The sequence below is a fragment of the Podarcis gaigeae genome (genome assembly GCF_964106915.1).
Source record: "Podarcis gaigeae genome assembly, chromosome: 9".
Classification (NCBI taxonomy): Eukaryota; Metazoa; Chordata; class Lepidosauria; order Squamata; family Lacertidae; genus Podarcis; species Podarcis gaigeae.
Window position 1 is genome coordinate 57,157,392 of NC_139685.1, and position 25,426 is coordinate 57,182,817.

Genomic DNA, 25,426 nt, shown 5'->3' on the forward strand with positions numbered 1-25,426 from the left:
CCCTGATCATGCCAGGAGCAAAACGAACCACAGTCCCTGGTTTCCCGTTATTTCTGAGCCAGGGAATGTGGTTTGATTTCCTCCCACCAAAAAAGGTTTGTTCTTGGCTTTCCAAAACTCTTTTGATCTCCCCAAGGTTCACTATCCACCACGTCAGCCATTACAGCTTGCGGTCCTCTTTTCAGAAATCGACATAGAACGTTGTGTCCGTGAATCAATCAATCTATTCTGCTGGACTCCTAAGAGTGCCACATACAGGCAATATGCACAGCATCCCAAGCAAGCCGGAGAAGGCAACTGTTCAAGAAGTTTAATGTCTTGTTTCTCATCCGACTATCAGGATGCTCCCAGGAGCGATCTGGTGAGTTTTTATACTTTCAACTTACATTGATTTTTTTTATTTTTTATTTTTTGGTAAATAGAACAGAATATTAAGGCTAAACATACTCTTATTGACTTAATTTTTTTAAAAAAAAAATGTATTCACTGAGACCATTCTGCAGAAAGGATATATTTCTTTTTAAAATCAATAAAATAAACTGAAAAACAAACAAGAAATCCAGTTGCTGATGTCAACATTCCTTGTTGATGTCTCTTCCTTCATTTTACAGTTAACAGCTATGTATAGATGTTTTCTCATTGCGACATTGCTTGACTAAACCACCTCAGCTATTTATTGTTTGGAGTTTGAAGTGTATATCTTTGTTCTTCATGAGCACACTAATTTGGGTTTTTAACTTCCCTGACTCCCCAAACTTTTTGAACTTCTGAGCTGTTTTGTGGTTTGATGGCCACGTGACCTTTTATTTATGTTCCAGTACCATCTTGATCCTAGAACTGCTCTGAAGAATGTGCCAATGAAAGTATTTCATCTTGTGCCAGGGCTTCTCCCTGCTCCTGTAATCATACTGTTTCTGTTGTGCATGGGCTTTTATTCCTGTAACAGAGATTATTGAGGCCTAGTCACAGAATTTCTGAGTAAGCCTTCTCTTCATGTAGAAAGAATAGCAAAAAAGAATCCATTTCCCTCTCCTGTGGAATTTGTGGAATGTGCTATTTTAAAAGGCCCCACTTTCTGATGGCTTACTCACTGTATCCAACCTGCTGATTGCTGATTCAACAAGCAGATAGCTTCTCTCTTAGCAATTATGAAAATTTAACCTTTGTTTTAATTTAAATACTGAAACATTTCTTTGCAATGGAAATGGCCTTTGGTGGTGGCCTGGGGAGTGGGGTGATCTCAGATAAACCTTTGGAACTAGCCTAGGAATATTTTATTTTATTTAATTTAGGAAATACATTTTTTGTCTCTTTGAATTTGCTTTTTTTTTTACCTAGAGCATAATTACTCAGTTATTAATGTGGTGCTTTAGGGGCAGATAAAAGGGTGGTGCTGTGGGTTAAACCACAGAGCCTAGGACTTGCCGATCGGAAGGTCAGCGGTTTGAATCCCTGCGACGGGGTGAGCTCCCATTCCTCGGTCCCTGCTCCTGCCAACCTAGCAGTTTGAAAGCATGTCAAAGTGCAAGTAGATAAATAGGTACCACACCGGTGGGAAGGTAAACGATGTTTCCGTGTGTTGCTCTGGTTCGCCAGAAGCGGCTTAGTCATGCTGGCCACATGACCCAGAAGCTGTACGCCGGCTCCCTCGGCCAATAAAGCAAGATGAGCGCTGCAACCCTAGAGTTGGTCACGACTGGACCTAATGGTCAGGGGTCCCTTTACCTTTACCTTAAACCCTACACAATCCAGAGTGGAGTCCCCAAGACTGTTGGATGGTGCCTTCCAGCAACTCCCGCAGCCCAGCTGATGCCAAACATATTGCTCTGCTTTCCTTTGGACCACATCAGCCAGGCTGTGAGGGGGGTCTTGTCGTCTGGGCAACCCAAGACCTCCATACACATTGGCCAGACTTACATCCTTGGAAGGTCAATTTGGTGCTGATAGAGCAGTCGTTTGACTTCACCCCTGGAGGCGCACTCTGATGTCTCTCAAGACAGACAGATGCCAACAAGTGTGGTGTTTTCAGTCCTCCTCAAATAGCTTTGTACTGAAGGAGATAGATTTTAGATAGATTAATTTAGATTATTGACAAGTCCCTGGCCTATGCTGTCTCTTGAAAGCTTGCCTTGCTCATTTGGAGTGATGTGTGTGATCCTGATACATGCAATATTCACATTTTATAAAGCACACCATATATTTTGTGGCTAGAAAAAAACAACCCCTGAACTATCCCATTGGCTGCGCCTTGCAACTAATTGTTGCTTGCCCTTTCGAGGAGTTCCAAAGCATAAGAAATGCACGGAATTGACAAACAAGGCCAAGAGACGTTGCCTGGGCAAGGTGTTTGCGCTTTTGGAGCCAAGTGATAGCCTTATCGGCAGAACTCCTTTGATGGTTTTCCACAGTTCCCTTTGCACCCCAACAGCTTGACACTAGATGCCTCCTTTATGAAATTGCAATTCCTTTCATGCCATGAGCAGCATTTCTCCTCCGAGGTGTGCTGATCACTTCCTAAAGTAAACTCCCAAAGACCATTATCGCACAGCAGAGCAAATGTTGATGGTATGTTATACAGAAGAAAAAACAAATACTTGGTCAGCAGTGGGACTCTCCCTTGTTTTCTTTTTCTTCACTTTTTTTGTCTTTCTCTGTCCTAGCACATGCCATACCTCATTTCAAAAGTGCTTGAAGTGGCTTCATTTCTTCTGAAGTGGCGGGGGGGGGGGGGAGAGAGAACTGGGGCTCCACTGAGGCACCACAGCAGCTTATCAGTTTACTATTGCAAAATTTGACCATATAGAGAGGGAGGGAGAGAAAGCAGGTTTTGTTGTTTTTGAGTTGTGAGGTTCTATGTTATAGGGATAACAGTCCCAAAGAGAGCACTGTTCGTAGCTCTACCCCTTGTCCACATCTGTATTCTTTACTGAAGTTTTATAGCAGATGAGAGGCCGCTTCAGAAAATAGGGTACAGAAAATCCGGCCAGAGTTTTATGTCTCATTCATTTCAGCAGGCGGGGTGGAGGGGTGAGTTAAACAGACACTTAACTCTCACTCATTAAAATGAATGTGATTTCAGAGCACTTAAGGCTGGCTGTATCATACCCATTGCATTTGAGTGTACACCTAAATTGCAACACATAAGTAAGGCACATATGTGTTTTAGTGTGCAAAGGAACAGCTGCAAGGTCATGTCTGCAAGTAAGGAACCTGGAAAAATGTGTTTGTATCGCCGTGTGTGCACTCACAAATCAAGGAGTTGCTACTTTGTACTAGGCTAGACTATGAACTGTGTACTTGGCCTGGTAGCAGTTGTCTAGGACATACACATGCGCGCGCACACACACACACACACACACAGAGAGAGAGAGAGAGAGAGAGAGAGAGAGTATATATTTGAATAGAATTTAACCACTGACATAGAGGGAAGGAAGGAGCTAATACACTTGCCTCCAAGAAGCTATGCAACATGGTGAGATGTTGCCACCATGCAGGTTGGGGGACTCAATGTGTGACCAACCCAGTAACACTCTGGGTTGCAGCCCACAGTTTACAATGCAGAACACAGGCATGCTTTATGGAATAGAATACTGTGGTGTTCAAATGTCCTGAATTTGTTTGCTTACAGTAAGAGCCAAAGTAATGCTTTTGGCAAGGTTAGCCCTAGCAGAGTTTTATTTCTTCGTAAGTATTTGAGTAATTTTAGGTATAAAAAGATGTGGCTAGTGGATGCAGACTTTTTGGCAGCAAATATAGCACAGCATAATGCTGTTTGTGGAGTGTTACTGTTTTATGTCATGGTTTAGTAAAGAAGCTGTATATTTTATCACAAAAATAGTATTCTTCATCTTAAAAAAAGAATGAAAATAGCCCTACAGTGAGTATTAAATTTCATGTCTAGTAGAGAAATAATCCTCTAGGGTTAGTCCATTGGGCAGATATATTAGACATAGATGGTGTCATCATTATAGAGGAAGTAAAGTTCTAAAATAGATGCTGTCTGTCTTCCCTTATTCCCCCCTATGTTATGTTTAATTGTTTTACCCAAAGGATGCAGTATCAATCAAACTGAAGAGGGTAGCCGCATATATAAGCTGCAATTGCCTTGTGGTGCTATTTGCTTTGTTCCTATCTCCTTGGTTGCCACACGTATATGCTCTTCTTCTTAGCTTGTGTAAGATATGGGTACGTAAGATTGCTATCTGCTGTGAAGCTTTGCAGCTGAGATTTCTTTCCTTCAGTAGTAGAAGAGATGAGGCTAACCTTTCTACTGAGTCAAGGAGGAAGCTGTAAATGAGGCTTTGGATGGCAGTTTCCCTGTGTGATTTGCATCAAGTTGCCATATTTCAAGTAGAAGGGATATGTGCTTTGATTACACAAAACATCTCAGGCAACCGGTAGCACCCATTCTGCATAGTCTAGCATCTAGTTGTTCATTGAAAACTGGTGGATGATATGTGGATTCTGCTTTGAGTAATATCTCAGAGATACCAAAAATGCTTGTCACCGTGATGAATGGAATGTGTGTGTTGGGAGAGAGCTTGTATTATTTGTGGCCCCATGGGAGTCAGAGCATAAAATAGCTTGGAGTTTGTCAGAGAAACAATGTTTACTCTTAATGTTAATGGGAGATTGCGCACAATGCTGCATGAAGGCATTGTGTTGCAAAATCTATATTGTCTTGTTTCTTGTCTCCATTTAAAAGTCCAGGGATTCTATCAAGTTGAATGATCTGAAATCAGAAGTGTCACCAAGGATCTCAGCTGAAGATTTGATCGACTTGTGTGAATTGACAGGACCTGGTCATTTCAAGACTCCAACAAAGAAAACAAAATCTAGCAAGCCCAAGCTGCTTATCGTTGACATCCGTAACAGCGAGGAGTATCCTTCTAAATGGAAAAGTCATAGATTGATCGTTACTATATACTTTGCCAATTTCAACCGAAAGTGCTACATTGCTGCAGCAGGGAGTTTTAACTGGTCTGGCGAGTTTGGGAGAATATTTTTGGCCTGGCTTCTTTCTCCCTGACATCTAATGTTGTAAACCCTGTAAATCTGTAAACCCTATGTTTTCAGATTATTTGACTTGGTGGAGCATTTGCTCACGTGAGTCTCCTGCCTGCAGTCTGAACTTGTAAAGCCTAAGTGCAGGTTGACCATCTCAATGAGGACTAGGCTATAATATACATGGTAAAGGTAAAGGGACCCCTGACCATTAGGTCCAGTCGTGACCGGCTCTGGGGTTGCGGTGCTCATCTTGCTTTATTGGCCGAGGGAGCCGGCGTACAGCTTCCAGGTCATGTGGCCAGCATGACTAAGCCGCTTCTGGCAAACCAGAGCAGTTCATGGAAACGCCGTTTACCTTCCCGCTGGAGCGGTACCTATTTATCTACTTGCACTTTGACGTGCTTTTGAACTGCTAGGTGGGCAGGAGCAGGGACTGAGCAACGGGAGCTCACCCCATCGCGGGAATTTGAACCGCCGACCTTCTGATCGGCAAGTCCTATGCTCTGTGGTTTAACCCACAGTGCCACCCACGTCATTATACATGATAGAGAGAAGCATAATGGACTTCAAGGAGAATTACTTCCGCATCTTATTGAGGATGTAGAAAGTGCATTCAGGAGATGCACTCAGCATCTGTCAGGAGGTGTGCAGCAGCATTCTGCCCCACTCTAAGTTTCCAGGTTATATTCAAGGACAGTCCCATTCAGAGAGAGTGCATTAGCCAAGTCTGGAAATTGCAGAAGATCAGCATTGCATGGTCTGACTTGTCCAGCAATGGGGGAAAAGCAACCTTATTAGGTAAAGATGGAAAAATGCACTCCTAGCAGCAACTCTGACCTGCTTCTCAAGAGCTAGTGCTGCATCAATGAGGCTTCCATGTGTTTTACTTGATCAGAAAGGGTCCCCCAAAAAACATTAATCACAGCCAAGCTAAGCATTTCTAAACTGCAGCAGCTGTCTACCAACATCACCTCCAACTTGTCTAGATTTGATTTATTCTGGTCTCCCTCGTGCACTTTGTTCAAACACAGACTCTGAAAACTGGTTCAGGACCTGTGACAGCTCTTGAGTGCCACAATAAATATATATGTTATCAACATATTTAAAGACACTCAACCCGAAGTTACAGATGATCACTGTGAATATTAGTGCTATAAGACATATAAATATTAGATAGCATTGGTGATAGCACTTGAAATCTTGCAGAAGCCTTCCTAGTAGTCACCTGTTGAGTCATATCAGACAGAAATAAGTTACCCTTGATTATATCCTGAAAGTTATCCTTTTATCTTAGCTTGGTAGAGACTGTTCTACATCACAACTTTATATAAGCAAAATGGAACAGCTATAGCTTGAAAATATGCCAAAACCCAACCTTCAGTGGTCAAAGAAGCATGAAAGTATATTTATTTCTTCTGTATGTTTATTAATTTCATACACCGGTAGAAATTTCCTGTCAGTCATAGGCTTCAGTATCAAAAGCTCTTTCTTGTTTAGTCTTCTGAGGTTTTTCTCCTGAAAGAGTTTAATATTTAAGCCGAATGCATTCATAGCAAAGCTGTTTAATTTTGCCTTCCCTTTTCCCTGGCATGTCGAGGAAAAACCCAGAAATGTGAGCAGGTTTGCTAGTAATAACTATTAATTGTAATTTAATGCACCTATTCAATTCAAGGCAAGGCAGATAAACCTTTTAAAACTAGGCCCTCCAGATGGTGTGATTAAATGTTTATTAATAAAGTTGAGTTTTAGTGCAAGAAATAAACAGGAAGCAACATTTTCCAGAAGAAGCTAAACATTGCTCGTTTAGATTTGTTCAGATAGGATGAGCTACAGGTCTAGAGTGGATAACTGCATTGCATGTTTAATTACACATTACTGAAACATAAAGGGCACTCCTACTCCTTTCTGTACTTTCTGCTCCATGGCAAACACAGTTTGTTGTGTCATCGAAATGGAGAAACCTGTTCAACCTAACTATAGTTCACATCCAAGCCATAACTGGAAACCACTGTTTAAATGGTATGAGCATAGATTTTGGTTTTTTTTTTGGGGGGGGGGGGTTAAGGTAACATCTAAGTGATATTTTTATTTCTATAGAAATTGTCTACAATTCCTTTCATTAAGCACATTACAAAAACATGAGTGGTGGTCCATTCATTTCATGAAGTTCCCAGCAAAATTTCTTTATGGTCCTATAACCTCCTTTGCATAAATTTCTAGCTTTTGTAATCATCTCAGCAATGGAGTGGTTAAGATAACCAGCTAAGATGAGAAAGAATCCAAAAGACTTTTTGAACTGTGCATAGTGACTAATGCAACTACTTCAATACAAAAAAGTAACTGTATTTGACCTTCTTAAGGTTAAAGGCATTTTTCTCCTTGTCATGTCTTACAATTACCATGTCATATTGAAATATATACATTGACTCCATAGATTTATGGGTCTGTAAATTTTGGAATGCAAGAAATAGTTATTCCTTCGAGTTAGAAATTAATGAACTGTGCTAACTAAGTGGGATGGTTTAGTTTATTGGTGATCTTACAAACGTCATACTTCCCGCAGTATAAATTTTACAGTCATCCAGATGGAACTGTTCAAATGAATTATTTTTAAAGGAATCTCTTAATCTTATATTAATTCTAAGCCTTTCCAAGGCAATTCATTCTAGATCCAAGAATAAAAAGTAGCTTTCTTTGGCACCCGGTACTCTTGAAGACATAACGTGAGCGCGAGTTGAAAAACCATGACTATTTGACCACCACAAATCATACTTGAAAATGTTTTCTGTAAAATGCGTGTTGAATGCATATCACTTGCATGAATGCAGAAGCTAACTTTTTTGCACTTACAATGAATGAAAAGGTAACCAATAACTTTAAAAATATCTTAACATGGGGGTAACCAACTTGTGGCCCAGGACCATATTCCAGCTCCTAGAGCAGGCATAGGCAGACTCGGCCCTCCAGATGTTTTGGGACTATAATTCCCATCATCCCTGACTACTGGTGCTGTTAGATAGGGATGATGGGAGTTGTAGTCCCAAAACATCTGGAGAGCCGAGTTTGCCTATGCCTGTCCTAGAGGCTTCACATCTGGCCCCATCATGGTCCCAGATCCCAAGGATCTCTTTATCTTACTATGGCATTGATTGTGGACAATCTCATCTTTTTAGCACCCAAACTTCAATGTTTGTTACCTCCCCATCAGGTAACAACTTTTGTTCTTGCAAATGCAACATATCTAGGTGTGTATGGGCTTTGCGAGTACATGGTGCTCAATCCCTAGCATGTCTACCTAGGGCTGGGAAAGATCCCTGTCAGTCAAAAGCCCTGGAGAACTGTTGCAAATTGGTATGGACAATTCTAAGCTCGATGGACTAATGGCCTGACTCAGTATAAGGCCACTTTCTATTACTTGCTTGTGGCTTTTAAAACTCTCATCCCATGTGAACAGTCAACATTTGCAGAGCGCTCTCCTTTTGCACTTCATTTTTTTTTATAAGATATTTATTAAAGATTTTCTTAATACAATAGAAAAAAAACAGACAAAATAACATATAACTTTACAATAGCCATATTTTCTTCGCTTCTTTGGACTTCCTCGCATCTCTCGTCCTGCGTTCCAAGTTTATCAAACTTTACCCAGCAATTTATCACCTTGTTTCAATTCTTATTTTATAATTTTCCAATATTGTGTCCCTAATTTTAGATATTTTTACCCAAACCTTAAAAGCTTAATTTTAGCATAATATTTATCCAAAATTTATCTTTTCTTATATTTTCACTTATCTTCATATTTCTTTCAACTAACTTAATGGTGCCATATTATTTATAATCTTACATCTTTCTTAACACTCATACAATTTACAATATTTTTGTAAATAGTCCTTAAATTTCTTCCAGTCCTCCTCCACAGCCTCTTCTCCCAGGTCTCGGATTCTGCCAGTCATTTCTGCTAGTTCCATATAGTCTATCAGTTGCATCTGCCATTCTTCCAGTGTGGGCAAATCTTGGGTTTTCCAGTGTTTGGCGACAAGTATCCTTGCTGCTGTTGTTGCATACATAAAAAATGTTCGGTCCTTCTTTAACACCCTCTGGCCGACGATGCCTAAAAGAAAGGCCTCTGGCTCCTTTTGCACTTCAGGCACTCATTCAGAGGTGCAGCAAAAGGCTCTATCTGTGTGACTGTCTAGGGAGTGGTGGCCCAGGAGAGGGCATTCTCTGTGACAGACCCCAAATTGTGGAACTCCTTCCCCAAAGAGGTGTGTCTGGCGCTTCCATGATGCAGTTTATGGTTGTGTGTTGAAGACACCTCTTTATCCTGGTCTTTCACACCTGAAACAAGTGTTTTCAGGACCCACCTTATTCCTGTGGTTTTTAATATAAATTTTAAGTTGCTATAACCACCCCAGAGACCTTACGGTGAAGGTTGGGTACTAAATTGAATAAAGGACAATGATATTCAGAGCTTGGTTTTCCTCTCTTCCTCCTTGATTTCCTTAATGGACCTACTTCTTGCACAGCTTTAATCGAGGGCATATATCTGGCAGCATCAACATCCCATTTGGATCGGCTTTCACTGCTGAAGGAGACCTCATCCAGTGCCCTGCTACTTCCACTCTTCAGAGCTTTAAAGGGAGAGTTGTCGTGGTTGTAGGACACGTGGCAAAGAATGCAGCACTGGTAAGTTTTCTGTGATGGCAAAGAATGCAGCACTGGTAAGTTTTCTGTGATGGCATCAATGTTATCAAGGATGAAAAGGTTTAACAGTAACAGCTAGTTAGTGGTACGGTAGTGTGTAATTTTCTGGACAGAATTCTACAGAAATAAAGACTTGGTCTGTACATACAACTTTTTAGATTACTGGGATATTAATCTGTATCTCATGTACGAAACCAGTTCCATGATAAGACATGGAAGAGCGTCGCTGAAATTTATTCACTTATGTATTTGTGTGTGGTTTTGCTATGGTTGCTTTTGTATTTCTTCTGTGGTTTTGGCTGTTAAATGTTCTACTGATTTCATTGTAGCTTTTATTCACTGTGTTTTATGAGCTGTTGTAAACTGCCCTGAAAAATTTTAATTGGAGGGGGGGTATTGCAGTGTTTTGAATATGTTAATGCATAATGGATTGGCAGCAGTAACTCACAACAACAACAGACGGAGTCTTGAGGTGGTGGTAAGGGTTTAATTTAGTTCCTGGGGTGTTTCAACACTGGTGTTACAATTCTGTCAGTTTTTACTTGATTTGTGTGTTAAGGGTAACTGCACACATTCGCTTAAAATCAGAGCAGGTCTGATTTTATTAATGTCTCAAAGCACTTGCTTATGACAGTCTTCAGATAGCTAGATTATGTCTGTGAGCAGGTTTCCCCCATCTCTTTCTTGTGTGGCACAAACTCTCTATTTGAAGGACCCTGTTTACTTGGGCAATGGAATTCACATGGTTTCCAGCATCACTAAAGTAGCTCAGAGAATGTGAGTGTGGCCTCTTCGTCTAGCCAACAAACAAGGAAACCAGCAAAACAGCTTGCTCAAGATGAGTGAACAGAAACATCTCTGCTTTCTTTCTTTTGGTGGGGGGAAGAATATTGCAATGGCCGGTATGGTAAACAACACCTTTTCTGAAACTGATCACATTACTGAATGCATAGTGCGTTAATTGCATCTACTAAGAGCACTAATTCTGAAGAATTGTCATATTTCTATTAATACACTTAGACGTGCAAGCTGACTCTCTGTGATCTGAAATGACAGGGTTGTCCTTTTGCAGTGCAGAAGTAATCCTCTTAATGTGAAAAAGAAGCTCAAGCTTAACATTATTAATCTGTTGACAATAATAATTAGCCATTCTTGTCTCTGTTACTCTGGGAACAGCATTTTCTTGGACACAACTTTGGAAGCTCAGGCCAGGAGGGGGTGATTATTAAGCTAAATGAACTTTTTACCCTACAGTGTTTTTATAGCTGTCTGTGGTTATGGCGCACGAACTTTTGATCATCACAGCCATTTGTTTTTGGCCTGAAAAGTTACCAAAATATTACAATCTCATTTTCTGGAACAATTTTTAAATACCTCGCTCCAAATACCAAAATATCACAATTCTTGCTAGCACAGAGAAATATTCGCCATTAGGGAGAGATGGGCAACCAACTCCAAACAAAAAGTCAAAAGTCGGAGTCATGATTTTGCACGAGGTTTTGTTGGCATATTATAAAGGACAAGGAAACAGACACATTCTTGGCAAATGTCTCTTTCCCTTATGAAACTGACGTGTTTCCAAATGTGCCTGGTGACCCTTCCATGTGGGAACTGTTCCTTTGGCCAACAGCAAAAGAAAGTATCTTGGTTCACATCACAATGATCATTGTAGAATATTTTCGGTGCTTACTAATTACTGAATCAATGCACCCACCATTGCACAGTGGATGCGTGAAATAGTTTTCCAGCAGATTTGGGGGATTCCCTCCCCATGAAAGGCGTCTCTCTGAGGCTGAGCCAAGTGTGGAGGAACAACAGGGACTGTTTAAGCTTTTCCCAGTGGACCGTGGTTTCATGCTTTTCTCCACATCGTTTCTCACGCCTGGAACCTGAGGGTGCACAGCTGTGCAGTAAGCTCCCTCTCCTTCCTGCACTCCCAACTGCAGCCAGCCACAAACAATTTTCAGGCATCGTATTTTTGCGTTAAATCACACAAAGTGGGGTGAAATGAGGGAGCAACGATGAGCAAACTTAACTCCACCTCCCATCACTGTTGCCCTTCACAGGTTGGAGGGATAACATCTTTGGTGGAGAGTCTGGTCTGCTTTTGTAGGCTACCTAGGAAGATTTAAAACCCTGTTGCATCATGCGGGGAGCCAACATAGGTAGAGCAGTCTGTCCCCCCCCACACACACACACACGCTATACCTCAAACTCATGGAGGGCAACAGGAGACAGAGCCAGCATTTGCATCCTTGCTTTCCCCCTTCATACATTGATTCAGCACAGAAGGAAGTAAAGATAAAGGGACCGCTGACCATTAGGTCCAGTCGTGACCAACTCTGGGGTTGCGGCGCTCATCTCACTTTATTGGCCGAGGGAGGCGGCGTACAGCTTCCGGGTCATGTGGCCAGCATGACTAAGCCACTTCTGGCGAACCAGAGCAGCGCACGCAAACGCCGTTTACCTTCCTGCCAGAGCAGTACCTATTTATCTACTTGCACTTTGACATGCTTTTGAACTGCTAGGTTGGCAGGAGCAGGGACCAAGCAACGGGAGCTCACCCCGTCACAGGGATTCGAACCGCCAACCTTGTGATCAGCAAGTCCTAGGCTCTGTAGTTTAACCCACAGCACCACCCGCGTCCTAAGACTGTAGCTTTATGTCATTTTGAAACAGGCATCAGGGAAAGGTTACACATCTGCCATATGATGTCTAGTTTGGACCCAGTTGCATTCTATTTTGCTCCCCTTTGGCCTCAAAACCAAGAACGGTGTTGAAAGAGAAGTACATAGAATAGTATTCTTGCAGTTGTATCAATGGACGCTTCACCAAGTATATTGTCCCTTGTAAAGTTCAAGGTGGTGGGAAGGAGGGACAGGCTGTATAAATAAAGTTAGGATTATTTTGCAGTTTAGGTAAGAAGACCCTGTGAACTGCTTCCTTCCACCCGAGCTGACTGTGTGTATTTTATACAAACACAACATAAATTGTTACAGCAAGTTACTAACTAAGCAGTCTTTGGTGGTGGCGAGATCTTTCCACTTTGAAAAGTTGGAAGAACTGTTTAATAAATACTTGTACATTTTTAAGTAAACAGTTTGATCTGCAGTAAGTGTGGTCAAATTTAAAGTAGTTAAGCTAGAAATGTTTTCTTTTGGCGTATGCTGGTCTGTGGTAGCCTTATCTCTTATCATATTTTTCCATCTGTGCAGATGAATGGGAACTTTAAACTCCTTGTGCCTTAGACTCTTATACCTGTCAGTTTATACTTGAAATTATGGAGTGGAAAGTGTACATTCCTCACCAGTTGAGCATGCAAGGAATTTTTCCTTGATCTTGAGTGAAAAGTGCATTTTTACCATACTCTGTTCTTCACTACTTATCTCCCTCATTACCATCATATTTCAGGGTTGGTACAGCTGCAAACCACATCTAAGAAACATGTTTCCAGTGTCATTGATCACCAGAGGATCTTTACTGTTTGACTTTGTTAAATAAGTAGTCAACTACAAAACTAATAGGGATCTAAGAGTGTGCACCATGGTGTGTGGAATCAGTGCAGAACAGCCAGTGGCTTAATATGTTTAGGTAGCCCCATGCATCTCAGATTTTCTACCCACGTATACATGGTCCCCACACTGATGACTTCTGAACAGGTTTTCTGGACCTTTCTGGTCCAAAGTGATTTTACCGGCTAATTTAGTAATTGGTGTTTAACTGCTGTTGTTTTTCAACTTGTGATGTTACTAGTGCTTTGTGCATTTGAGCTGCTTGAGTCTGTTGATACTGGATTGTATCCAACATTAGTCATGCTCGAGAGCAGACACATGAACACGACTATACTAGGTCCATTCATGTGAATAGGTCTACTTAGTAAATTTTGTTGAATGCCACCCATTGTTTTTAATTCTGCTGCTATAGTGGGCTGTGGTCAAACAATTTTTACTCAGAGTAGACCCAATGAAATCAGTGGGTCCAAATCCGTCATGGCCATTAATTTTTGCTGGGTCTACCCTGAGTAAATATTAGTTGACTTCAGCTCTATATTTTTAGATGTCTTGGTGGTTTTAGGGTATTATGGTATTATATATTTTTAAATGTTTAAAGTTAGCTAATTGAATTAAAGTGGCCTACATTTTATAAGTGTTTGGTAATCATGATCTCAGTGAAATATTGTGAATTCCGAAAATGGGTTTGTGTTCTGATAGGGCATTGAAGGATTGCTTGACCTCATTCTGGATTTCTTGTATAAGAACATATTGGACCGTAATTACTTAAACATTATCATTGAATTAAGTCATTTAACAATATGCTCCCAAGAAACACCAAGATCCAATGATGTAGAAAAGTACCATCGTTTGCTTCCACTGCATTTTTTAGCCAACCCGCCTTCACAAATCTTCCATTTTTTTCCCTTACACTTGTCTGTAAGAGAAATGAAGTGCCAGGATTTGGCCTTAGTCCACTTACTGCTCAACAGTTTTCCCCTCCCTTAATGGAATCTCCATTGTATACACTTCAAGTGCATGATGTGTCTAATGTACCAACATACATGAAAGATGTTAAGTTTTACTGCTCTCAGCAGTCTGGACATAAACATAATTTGACCCTACCTTCTATTGAGGAACGTGATAGTTGACAGTAGAACTGTAAACACAAGATTTTAGCTTCTGATACGTGAGTATAGCAAGAAGCCAGAGCTATACATTCTAAAGCAGATAAACGGTATCCAGGCTGCCCTGGGTATTCCTCCCCAAGCAATGAGAGAAGAGGTGGGGAAAGCAGTCGAGGCAGCCCCTGCCTTCCTGGCATCAACCAGTGAGCAGGACAGTTTGGGGAGGGGGGTCAGCCAGCCATCATCATTAGCACAAGGACCAAGGAACTGGATGGAGACCAAGAACGCTTGAATAGCTGCTAGGTTGCCAAGGTGATGTTGCCGCACCTGACACCATTTGAGACCCTGGATGTCTCCCAGCTTGCCTCTGGAAGCTTGCAGCACTTTAAGAAACAGAGAGAAGGGGCTAGGGAGGAGACCAACCTTCTGACTCTTGTCTTTATCAGTGGCAAAATGTGGAGTAGCACTACCCATCTCTCCATATCTGAGGTTCAAGAAGGAGATAAACTCAAGGTGAGCCTCAGGTCGCTTCCAACTCTACAATTCTTTGATTCTATGATTTTGTGATTTTAACCTCTGCAGCCACAGCCATGTTTGTTGCCAAAAGTTAAAGCGCTAGACTGCAGGGGTGATCATCATTTAGCATCATTAGTAGGGTGGGGGGGAGCATTTAGCACTAACCCCCTAGTCATACCCATAATTATAGCAGGGGTAATTGGATATTCTTGAACGCTGAACTCCCATCAGCTTTGCTGGCTGCTAGTGGTGGCATTTGGAGACCAACAAAATGTAGAGGGCACCACATTGGCTACACCTGGTCCTGCAGTTAGTTTTCCAGAGCTAAGTTCCAAGTACATGTAAGTGAAATAATTGCACATTCTTCAACTCCTTAGCCGGGTTGGCACTATGTAAAGTGCCATGCACACCGATGGAACTGTATAAAGGAAATTAGCAATAACCGCCAATGTTCCTCTAGCAGTGTTTTACTTTGTAGAAAGCACAGGTGGAGAAGATGCCATGTCTTTCTAGCAACTAGCCTGTGTGGCATCACCTCTGACCTTTTCTTGGTGCAAGTGAGACCTGAATGTGAAACATGGCCTCAGCCAATTATTTGGTGCTGTTGGATAGTAACCTAGATGGAGCCTAGACATAATCCAATACAGCGGACGCTCGGGTTGCAAACGTGATCCGTGCCGGATGCACGTTTGCAACCCGTAGTGTTTGCAACCCACATCTGTGCATGCGCGGGTTGCGATTCGGCGCATGCGCAAAGCGCGATTTAGTGCTTCTGCGCATGCACGACTGCCGAAACCCGGAAGTAACCCGTTCCGGTACTTCCGTGTTTCAGCAGTCCGCAACCTGAGAAAATGCAACCTGAAGCAGACGCAACATGAGGCATGACTATTTTTAAATTGGGTGGAGAGCGGGGCTGCTTTCATTGTTAGTTATTGTGATTTGTCGCCTTTTCAAATGGCATCCATGGATGTCTTTCTCTGGTGAAAATGATGCATGCAAGCACACGCTGTCCTTCATTCCATCAATAAATATCTTCCCGAATTCTATTTACAAGACCACCTAGTTCCATGTCACATTTTACATTCTGTCCCTTTCCACTCAAGCTCTTTGCCATTTCTTTTCTCTGCAGTATTCCTCATCCTTTGGACCACCCAGCTAGCAAAAGGCACTACATTTCTTCTGCAGTACTCTGCTGAGCTCTCTCTCTCTTACAGCTGATATTTCAGCGGTTGTCACAGATCCGCTCCAGCCTGGTTGCTAAGGGTCTCCCAGCATGAGGGTAGTAATAGCCCTTTGTCCCGTTGGGAGGTTTAAAAGGTCATTTGTCAAAGTTTCAGTGAAATCCTTGTTTTACTACATCATGATTACTTGGGCATTATGGAAGAATAGCACAGCGCAAGATTTATCAGCTCTGAGCGAGAAGCAAATTTTCAGGACACACAGTTGCCTTTTGGATAAGCGGAAGCCAAAGGCACAGCCGTAAAATACATAACTGGAGTTCTGTTGGCTTTTCACTTGAAATTATGAATAGATCTCAAGGGTTGCAGTTCTGTATTCATGGCCCCTTCATATGCAGCTGCAACCACTTGGGAGCAGGTTCCCTTTGGTGCTCAGATGCATCTCCCAGGTATGCGTGGAAATACTGTAGTGTAGGGTGACCTAGGGGTCCTTCCAAGCCACTGACAAAGAGGTAGAAAAGACTGACTTCATCAGCCCAGTTTTTTGTTTGTATACGGGTCAATGCATAAGGAAAAAAGCTTAATAACAGGGTAGGGTCAAGCTACATAGGAATCGTAATGGAGACCTTCTACTATATAGTGATAAGGAAATGTGCACAATTCCTTCTGCATGGAAGGTTAATATGCACCTTTTCCGTGAGGCCTGGTGAATGTGCACAATGGCTGGTTTTTCTGCACAATAACTTACATTCCCCTTAACAGCTATGCCACCATCAATGTGCATTACAAGAGTTGAAGATGATAGGGTGCTGCCTCAATGAGTTTACAGTCTAAAATTCAACCCAGAAAGAATATGGGAAGATTATGGTTTTTATTTCAGTTGCTTTGACTAATTTATAATTGGGCCTTGGGATATTGAAAATATAAGGTGGATGAATGGATGATTTGGAATTTCAAGGAAAATATTAGCTTTGAGACCAAATGAGAGCTGATATCCTGTAGGTGTTCTGAAAAGCATAGGAGGCAGAAAAGAATAAAGGGCATAATCAACTGTCAGATGACCCAGGGGTAGGGTGGAACTGGGAAAGGTTGCATGCAGGAGTGCATTGGGACTTAAGAGTGAAGAAATTGCAAGGGCGAGACTATGGAGGAGTTTTCCAGTACAGTGGTACCTCGGGTTAAGTACTTAATTCGTTCCGGAGGTCCGTTCTTAACCTGAAACTGTTCTTAACCTGAAGCACCACTTTAGCTAATGGGGCCTCCCGCTGCCGCTGCGCCACCGGAGCACAATTTCTGTACTCATCCTGAAGCAAAGTTCTTAACCTGAAGCAATATTTCTGGGTGGGCGGAGTCTAACCTGAAGCATATGTAACCTGAAGCGTATGTAACCCGAGGTACCACTGTAAGGGCATTCAGAGTGGGCTGAATGAATGCAGAGAAGAGATTTAAGAAGACATGCGATGCTATCACAGGCCACAGAAAGCTGAGGGCTGAAATGTACCAATGGAAAGTCCATTAAGGTTGCTTGTAGCCAAAGCAACACAAAACTCGGATTCTTGGCAAAGGAAGCAAAGAGCTGTATTTTCTGGTCTACCCACATTGTTGCAGTGTCGTCCCCTGGGTAACAGTAAAGCCGATGTTTCGCTGGGTTTTCCCCTTCTCCTGACCACAGACAGCGCCCTTCTGTCGATCTGGCAGCAACCTGAATGGAGACACAGACGCCAAGGTTGTTTGGCCTTGGTCTTTGCTAAAGTGGTTTGTTTAGCAGCAGCTACACTCAGTACTCTACATCTGTGTGATCAGCTGTGTCTCTGTTTGCATAGGTATACAGTGTACTTTGATTGTTCACCAAACTCTGCAGGTGGTTCAAGCCCAACATGAGAAGCTGTGGCATACAAAAAGATCATCTGCACCCAACAGGAGAGGTTTTAACACAGGGACTGGAAACCTGTGACGCTGCAGTAGCTTCTGGTCAATAGCTCCCATCATTCCGGCCCATTGGCCGTTCTGGCTAGGACTCATGGAAGCTGGAGTTCAGGATACAGCAGGTTCACCATTTGTTTCTTAGGCCGTGTCCTGAAGGCACACAACAGGCAGCAATATGGAGGGGGGGTGAAGACAGAAAGTATGCTTAGAATCTCGGAACTGTAGAGTTGGAAGGGACACCAGGGGATATCTAGTCCAACCCCCTGCAATGCAGGAATCTCAGCTAAAGCATCCATGACAAGTGGCCATCCAACCTCTACTTAAAGCAGTTTAATTATGCAGCATAAACACAAGAATGGCTGTTGTTTCTCTTTAAACCCAATGAACCCCTCTTTTACTGTTTCGCCTAATCTTTGTATAGCAATTATTATCATTATTATCATTTTATCATTTATATTCCCCAGCCACTCTGGGCAGCTTCCAGCAATATAAAATCACAATAAAACATCAAACACTACAAACTTCGCTGTACAGAGTTGCCTTCTGGTGTCTTCTGAATGTCCTGTAGTTGTTTCTCTGTTGTTTCTAAGTTTATCCGTTACTCCACAGTGGCTGGTAGGGTGGAAGGCAGGGAGCCCAGCAGTTGGCAGAACCAGAACTAATCGCAGGCATAGCCAACAAATTCTAGTTTCCTCTCCATCGTCCTGACTGCAGAACTGAGACAAAGGAGGAAGGCGGCAGCCACAACCTGGTCTGGTTGTAAGAAGGCAGGTGGGGGCTGATGGAAGGCAGACGGAGGTTGCTGGGACAGTGCCCCATTTGCCCTAATGAACTAGCCTCCACTGCCATTGCCTGATTTGTATTACTTTGCCTTTTTATTGGGCATCTGTTGTCATTTGGGCAAGAGTCGTCTTCATTTTTGGAGCACATATCTAGCCTGGTGTTGTCTCTCCCCCCTTGCCTCAGATTCCTATCACCTGTTATCCGATCTGCCTTCCTGCCTTCCTTTTCTTTTTTGCCCAGGATGGAACATAGGTCCTTCAGCACATGTTTCACCACCGACCCCTTGCCTTAAGAAAGCAACGACTTTTAATCTTTTAACAGCACAGTACGGTTTGTTTGTTTGTTTGTTTGTTTGTTTGTTTCTGTATTTGTTTGTTTGTCTTTATAGAGAACAGGCAAAATACCTTGAAATAATTTTGTAAAGCAATACTGTGGTTTGATTAATAAGATGATGCAGGTATCCTAGCAAGCCACCTTGCTGCTTTGTGCTAATGTGTATGTGCACATTCAAAAATGATAGGCATCTTCCTGACATTGGGTCTTTCTGCTTCAGTTTGCAGCTCACCTGGTGAAAGTCAAATATCCAAGGGTTTGCATTTTGGATGGAGGCATCAACAAAATCAAGCCAACTGGTCTGCTGACAGTTCCTTCTCCACAAATATGAGTGAGAAGCTTGCATTTTTATCAACAATACGAGAAGATTCTTTATGGGCATTACGGCATCTGCATTGCAATAGCAACACATATTTTTTTATGGCTTTCCATCGTGATTTTGCAGGAAATACTGTAGTATTCTTCCCTTTCACCTTTTTGCTGGATGAAAAAGTGGAGCTTTGGAATGTTTGATGTCACCCCAAGTCATCTAAGATCATCCTGGCAATGAACTTCAACTGTGCTATTTTAAAAATCCGCACACATTCTCTCAAAGTATTCATGCAAAAATAAGTGAATTGTTTTAAAGTAAATGTTTCAGAGCGCAAACACTTTAAATTAATGGGATGCAATCAACTCATGCAGATCTGATAAATGTTGGGCTCTTGCACATTTCCCTTTCCAAGAGTTCTGTTGTCTTATTTCTCTTGTTTTTCTATTTCTAGTGCTCTTTTTTTTTTTAAAGATATTGGTATCAATAAAATAGCATGCCTCTACTCTTGGCAACATTAAAAAAAACATTTTGTTCTATCAAATACTTCATTTAAGCCATGTTTAACCTTTCTTTCTTTGAAAAATTGCAAATGTCTGAATATTAACTTTGATATAAATGAACTTCTCATTTTCTTCCTGTGCATAGGTAGAATATCTTTACAAATGACGTCTGCGTAAAAAGTATAGCCTTGTGCACGAACCTCACAGATAACATGTTCAGGCTCTATCTTTTGATTTGTAATGTACTTTAAATTTGCTTTTTGCAAATTATAAAACTCCGAAGAAATATCTCTACTTCAACAACTTACAGACAGCGTCAAAAGGAAAACAGTCGTGTGTGGAGAGCTTAAGGTGGAGAACACTCTGGCGGTCTTCACCTTTATGTTTTTCAGCATTATAAGACCTATTGCTTTCAGTGTCTGCATCAATAGACTAAAATAAAGTCCTGAGTTTGTTTTTACCGTAATCAGAGCCTGGCATGATAACAATTTTTTCCTTTTTTTAGAGAGGAGCCCTTGAAATGTGAAGATTAACAATAACATCTCAAGTGCACAAGAGAGGTTGCCTAATCTGGGTTTCAGACCACAGTGATTTTTTTCTTTATGTTTCTAGACACAGTATTGCAGCACATTTTACTTTCAAATGAAGACATTAGATAAAGGGCAAGTCACATATATATATATTCTCTCATTAGTTTGGGGTTGGAGGATGGCTGGTGCTTCAAAGACCAAAGGTGATAGAACAATCATTGTGGGACTGGGAAGATGTGAGTGACAAGCCAGATGCTTCCCCTAAGCCGACAGCAATTCCTCCCTTACTGAGTCCTATGGGATACCAGTAACATTCTCCCAAGCCAAAGAACAGGCCCTGGATTCTCCTCCAGCTCAGATTAAAAGGGAAACCAGAGAAGAGTGCCCATTTTCCCACCCTGTCACATGTCAATCTTCTGCCCTGATGGAGTAGATCCATTCCCATTTCCATAGGAGTAGGAAGCCATCAGAACTCTATGAAATCAGAAATCTTATCATGGGTGATTTCATCATATCCTTCACCTTTGTAAAGCTATGATTAGGCCAGGGGTCAGCAACCTTTTTCATCAGGGGGCCGGTCCACGGTCCCTCAGACCTTGTGGGGAGCTGGACTATATTTTGAAAAATATAAATACCCAGCAAGCCAGTCCCACAGCTGCCTCAGGACCTGGAGGAGGAACACACTCTGCACACACTCAGGAGCGCATCTCAACGCCGTCCGCTCACCAGTGTTGACGAGCAGCAGCTGCTTCATCAACCCATCCCCACGGAGCTCCCAGGCAGTGTGCACCAGACACTGCGGCCAGGTCAGCAGGCAGGCCACGCATGCGTCGCGCAACTCGCCCTCTAGCTGCTTCAGCACAGCCGCCAAGCGTGCCACTACCAGCAGCGCCCGGGCCAGCAAGCCCGCAAAGCTCTGGCTGAAGCCCTGTGACACGCCCGTCATGATGCCCATGGCACTGCCCGCCTGCCTCTCTGTCCATGGCCGCGCTGGGTTAACCTCAGTTGCGGGTGGTGAGGTTTCAGATTGGCTGCAGTAACTTCCTGCAGCCAATCCGAAGCCACGCCAGCGTCGCTGCCTATCCAAAGGTGTCCACACTTCAGATTGGCTACAGGAACTTCCTGCAGCCAACCCAAAGCCTTGCCAACGTTTCCGCCCACCCAGAAGCCATGCCAGTGTCGCAGAAGTCCGCCCCCGCGCAGCGCACAGGGACTGACCGAGCAGGTGGCAGGGTCCGTGGGCCGGATTTACGAGCCTGGGGGGCCTCATCCGGCCCCCGGGCCTTTGTTTGCCAACCCCTGGATTAGGCAGTCCCTGTACTCGGGCTTACTATCTAAAAGACACGACAGAAAACAGATGAGGAAGGAAGGTGGGGAGAGCAAAGTAGGGCTTGTTTCTTTACGTGTAGAATCATTGCAATGAACAGTTGGAATTGAAAAAGTTGTTTTATTTTTATCACACCTTTCTTCCAAGCTCAAAGTAGTGTACATGGTGCTCCCCCTCCCCATAATAGAGGGTGGGGAACATATGACTTGACATGTGAAAAGGATCTAGGGGTCCAAGTAGACCACAGGCTTAACCATGAGTCAACAGTGTGATGCTGCAGCAAAAGAAGCTAATGCTATTCTAAGCTTCATCAACAGAAGTCTAGTGTCCATATCAAGGGAAGCAGTAGTACAACTCTATCCTGCCTTGGTCAGACCACACCTGGACTGCTGTGTCCAGTTCTGGGCACCACAATTTAAGAAGGATATTGAAAAACTGGAACATGTGCAAAGGAGGGCAGCCAAGATGATCAAGGGTCTGGGAACCAAGCCTTATGAGGAACAGTTGAGGAAGTTGGATTTGTTTAGCCTGGAGAATAGAAGACCGAGTGGTGATAAGGTAGCCATCTTCAAATATCTGAAGGACTGTCACATGGAAGATGGAATAGTCCCCAATCTTGTTGGCAAGCAGCATTGGGAGCCTTCTTTGGTTGAAGAGCAAGATAAAAATGGTTGGAATAAACAAACGATAGCTGGCAAGGGAAGCAAGGTTTCCCAGCCTGGAATTGGCATTGCTGGAGTACTTGACCTGTTGTCCTCCGAATGTTGTGGGCTGCCACTTCCATCATCCTTGGCCATTGGCCATGCTGGATGGGTCTGGTGAGAGTTGTAGTACGAAGCATCCGAAGAGCACAACATTGGCTACCCCTGCTGCAGTGTGTCTTCTGGCCTGGAGTCATTTCAATACACCTGCAATGCTTGTGGATATCACCAACATCTTTACAACTTTTTTAGTTCCCAAGTACAAGAAATATGCAGATGTACAAGCATTTTGGAGGGGGGGAGGGGGGAAGGTGAGAGTCGTTTTTGCCTCCAGGTATTCCAAAGCGTGTTTCATCAACTGTCAAAGGACAAGTTTTTTCTGCCGAATATGTATTTACCTGGCATTATCACGGTAAGCTGATTCCAGTGTGAGTCACGGCTCCACCTTTTCTCAGGCACCTCTGTAGGGAGAAATTTTATCTTGTTTCTTGGTTTAGGACATAACTCTGGCGCCACAGAGCACAAAAGTAGCACAATAAATCTTTCTTCCGCAGGATAATTGTTAATATTAGCTACAATAACAAGCCTGTCAGTATGCAGGGATTCAGGGGCACTGGGTATGGTAGACCCCAAGGAATTAGGGGAGGTTTAGCTTTCTCGCCTCCAGAGTACTAGACTCGATTTGCCTGGTTCCCACCCTTCCAAATGCCTTCAGTTAATCCTTTGGAGTCCTTAATTAGCCTTCTCGTTTTCTGACGCTTTTGAAACGTCTGACATTTCTCTCAAATCTGGCTGCTGAATGATAGTAGCGTATCCGCGATTAGGCTTGATGTTCCATAAGGACTGTGTGACTTCAAGGTATGGCAGAATCAAGACCCAGTTTAGAATGGACATCAGTTACTGTAGGTTTGTTTTCTCTTAAGGATGTCGTTCACATCCTATTGAAGTCAGTGGCAGATTTCATGTTAATTGTTATTTTTGCCATTTATAGCCCACCGTTCGTCCAAGGAGCTCAAGGTGGTTCTCCTCCTCAGTGTTATCCTCACAACAACCCTGTGAAGTAGGTCAGGCAGAGACACTGTGACTGGCCCAAGATCGCCTACTGAGTGACCTTGGGATTTGAACTGTGGTCTCTTAGTTCCTAGTGCAGCACTCTAACCACAGCACCACATGCGCTATCAATGTGCTTGTCAGTGCTTGTGGATTGCACACCTAGGCTGCAATCCAGTTACATGGAGCTATGAAAGCCGATAGGCACTGGCAGAGGAAGGGGGTTGCGGGGTATGTGGTCCGCCCCAGGTGTCATCCCTGAAGGGGTGACATCGCTGCACTGCCCCCCTGGGACGCTCGTCCTCCCCTGAGTTGCTCATTGCGGGCGGCACCGCCCCTGTGCTCACCATGCCGCCCCCATGGGATGCTCGCCGCCCCAGCCCCACAGCTCGCCCCGGCTAGCTCCGCCTCTGCCGACGGTGACGGTTGCTGGCATCCGTCTTTCTTGAAAAACAATGGAGTGTGCCTCCGAGTGTCAAGTCAAACCGCTGTGGAATCACAGCACCCACTGTGGCTGCAGAGACGGATAACTCACAACTGCATTGTTGTTGCTGCATTAGCAACACCAAAGTGACCCCACCCCCACCCCCAGGGTGCAAGCCTGGGCAGTGTGTGTGGAGGCCCTAGGCTGCCCAAATGATATCACCCCCCACCCTGGCTGAAAAAGTTTGCTGATCCCTGGACTAGATGATCCTATGCCCTTTTAAAATGTTTGGGGGGGGGAGGTTATTTGGTTGTTGTTTTTATTTTCATTATATATTTTGTGGTTTTGTGTTCTGGTTTTGTTCTGTGAGCCGCCCTGAGACCTCTGGGTATAAGGCAGTATGCAAATTCAATAAATAAAATAAATAATAAATAATGATCCTTGGAGGCCCATTCCAACTCCACAATTCTATGATTCTAGACAGAACATTGGCCTGATCCAGCAGGTTCATCTTATGTTCTTGAACTGGGATAAATGCCGGATTTACATATAAGCTAAACAAGCTGTAGCTTAGGGCCCCACTCTCTTGGGGGGCCCCCAAAAATTAAAGGAAGAATACCTGGATGTGCATTTCCAAAATATAAGATAAAAAACAAAATCTACATGCAGCAACAGTTGTGTAGGCTCCTGTGATGTAAGTAATGGGTCCTGCCTGCTAGCCTGCTCCCTAAAATATCACTGGCTTGCTCATTTCTGTATATAGGGTACATGTGCAAATGGCTTTAGATACCTATTAGGTCCATAAATAACCATACAGCATATATTCATCACAAAAAACAGCGACAATTTGTTGTTGACAAAGGACAGCTGGACATATAAAGGGCCCCATTACCTTCAGTAACTTAGGGCCTCATCAAATCTACATCCAGCCCTGACTGGGATAATGCCTCTTGATTACCTAGGGTGGAAAGATGCCTAGAAACTCCTGAATTTTTGCATAGCTTCATGGAGACTGACAGCTAGCTTCCCCAAAGTCCCAGAACACAACTGTCCAGAGCCTGACCTTTGGCCAAGGCCTGACAAAAACCTGGCTGACCCTCTGCTTAAACAAAATGGACTATCCAGAGAGGCTAATGACTGTCATCCTCCCTCAGGAGAACAAGAATGTATTGCGAGGAAATTCCCTTTCATTTTTGTTTACATAGCAGTAATCCGATGAATTATTACAGGCTGATGTGTGTTGGCTGCTGCATTGCTGGCATATGACAAAATCATAAACCATCCCCTGGTTGTCCTTTCGTTCAAAGATTTTTCCAGGACATGGTGAGGCACGATCGTTAATGCGTTCCTAAAACGTTCACAAGTCCTGTCAACATGGTAGCATTCCTCTCCAACAATGTTTGATGGTGTAGAGACGGACTGAAATGCAGTTAGTCTGGTATATGCTTTGCACAGATCATGGAATCATGGAATTGAAGAGTTGGAAGGGATCCCAAAGATCATCCTTTCCAAGCCCCTG

The 25,426-nt window shown here is 43.1% G+C and overlaps 1 protein-coding gene across 6 annotated transcripts in view; it reads left to right on the forward strand.

Annotated features, from left to right (window-relative positions):
- The window catches only part of TBCK (TBC1 domain containing kinase), an 80,813-nt gene extending 60,472 nt beyond the window's left edge, over window positions 1–20,341 (forward strand). For all 6 annotated transcript variants that reach the window (XM_083756422.1, XM_083756425.1, XM_083756423.1 and 3 more), the window contains exons 23-26: window positions 186–361; window positions 4,706–4,881; window positions 9,531–9,690; window positions 19,283–20,341. In XM_083756422.1, the coding sequence (XP_083612548.1) occupies window positions 186–361; window positions 4,706–4,881; window positions 9,531–9,690; window positions 19,283–19,393 (623 nt within the window). In that variant the 3' untranslated portion in view covers window positions 19,394–20,341. The remainder of the gene's footprint in view (window positions 1–185; window positions 362–4,705; window positions 4,882–9,530; window positions 9,691–19,282) is intronic.
- Window positions 20,342–25,426: the final 5,085 nt, after the last annotated feature.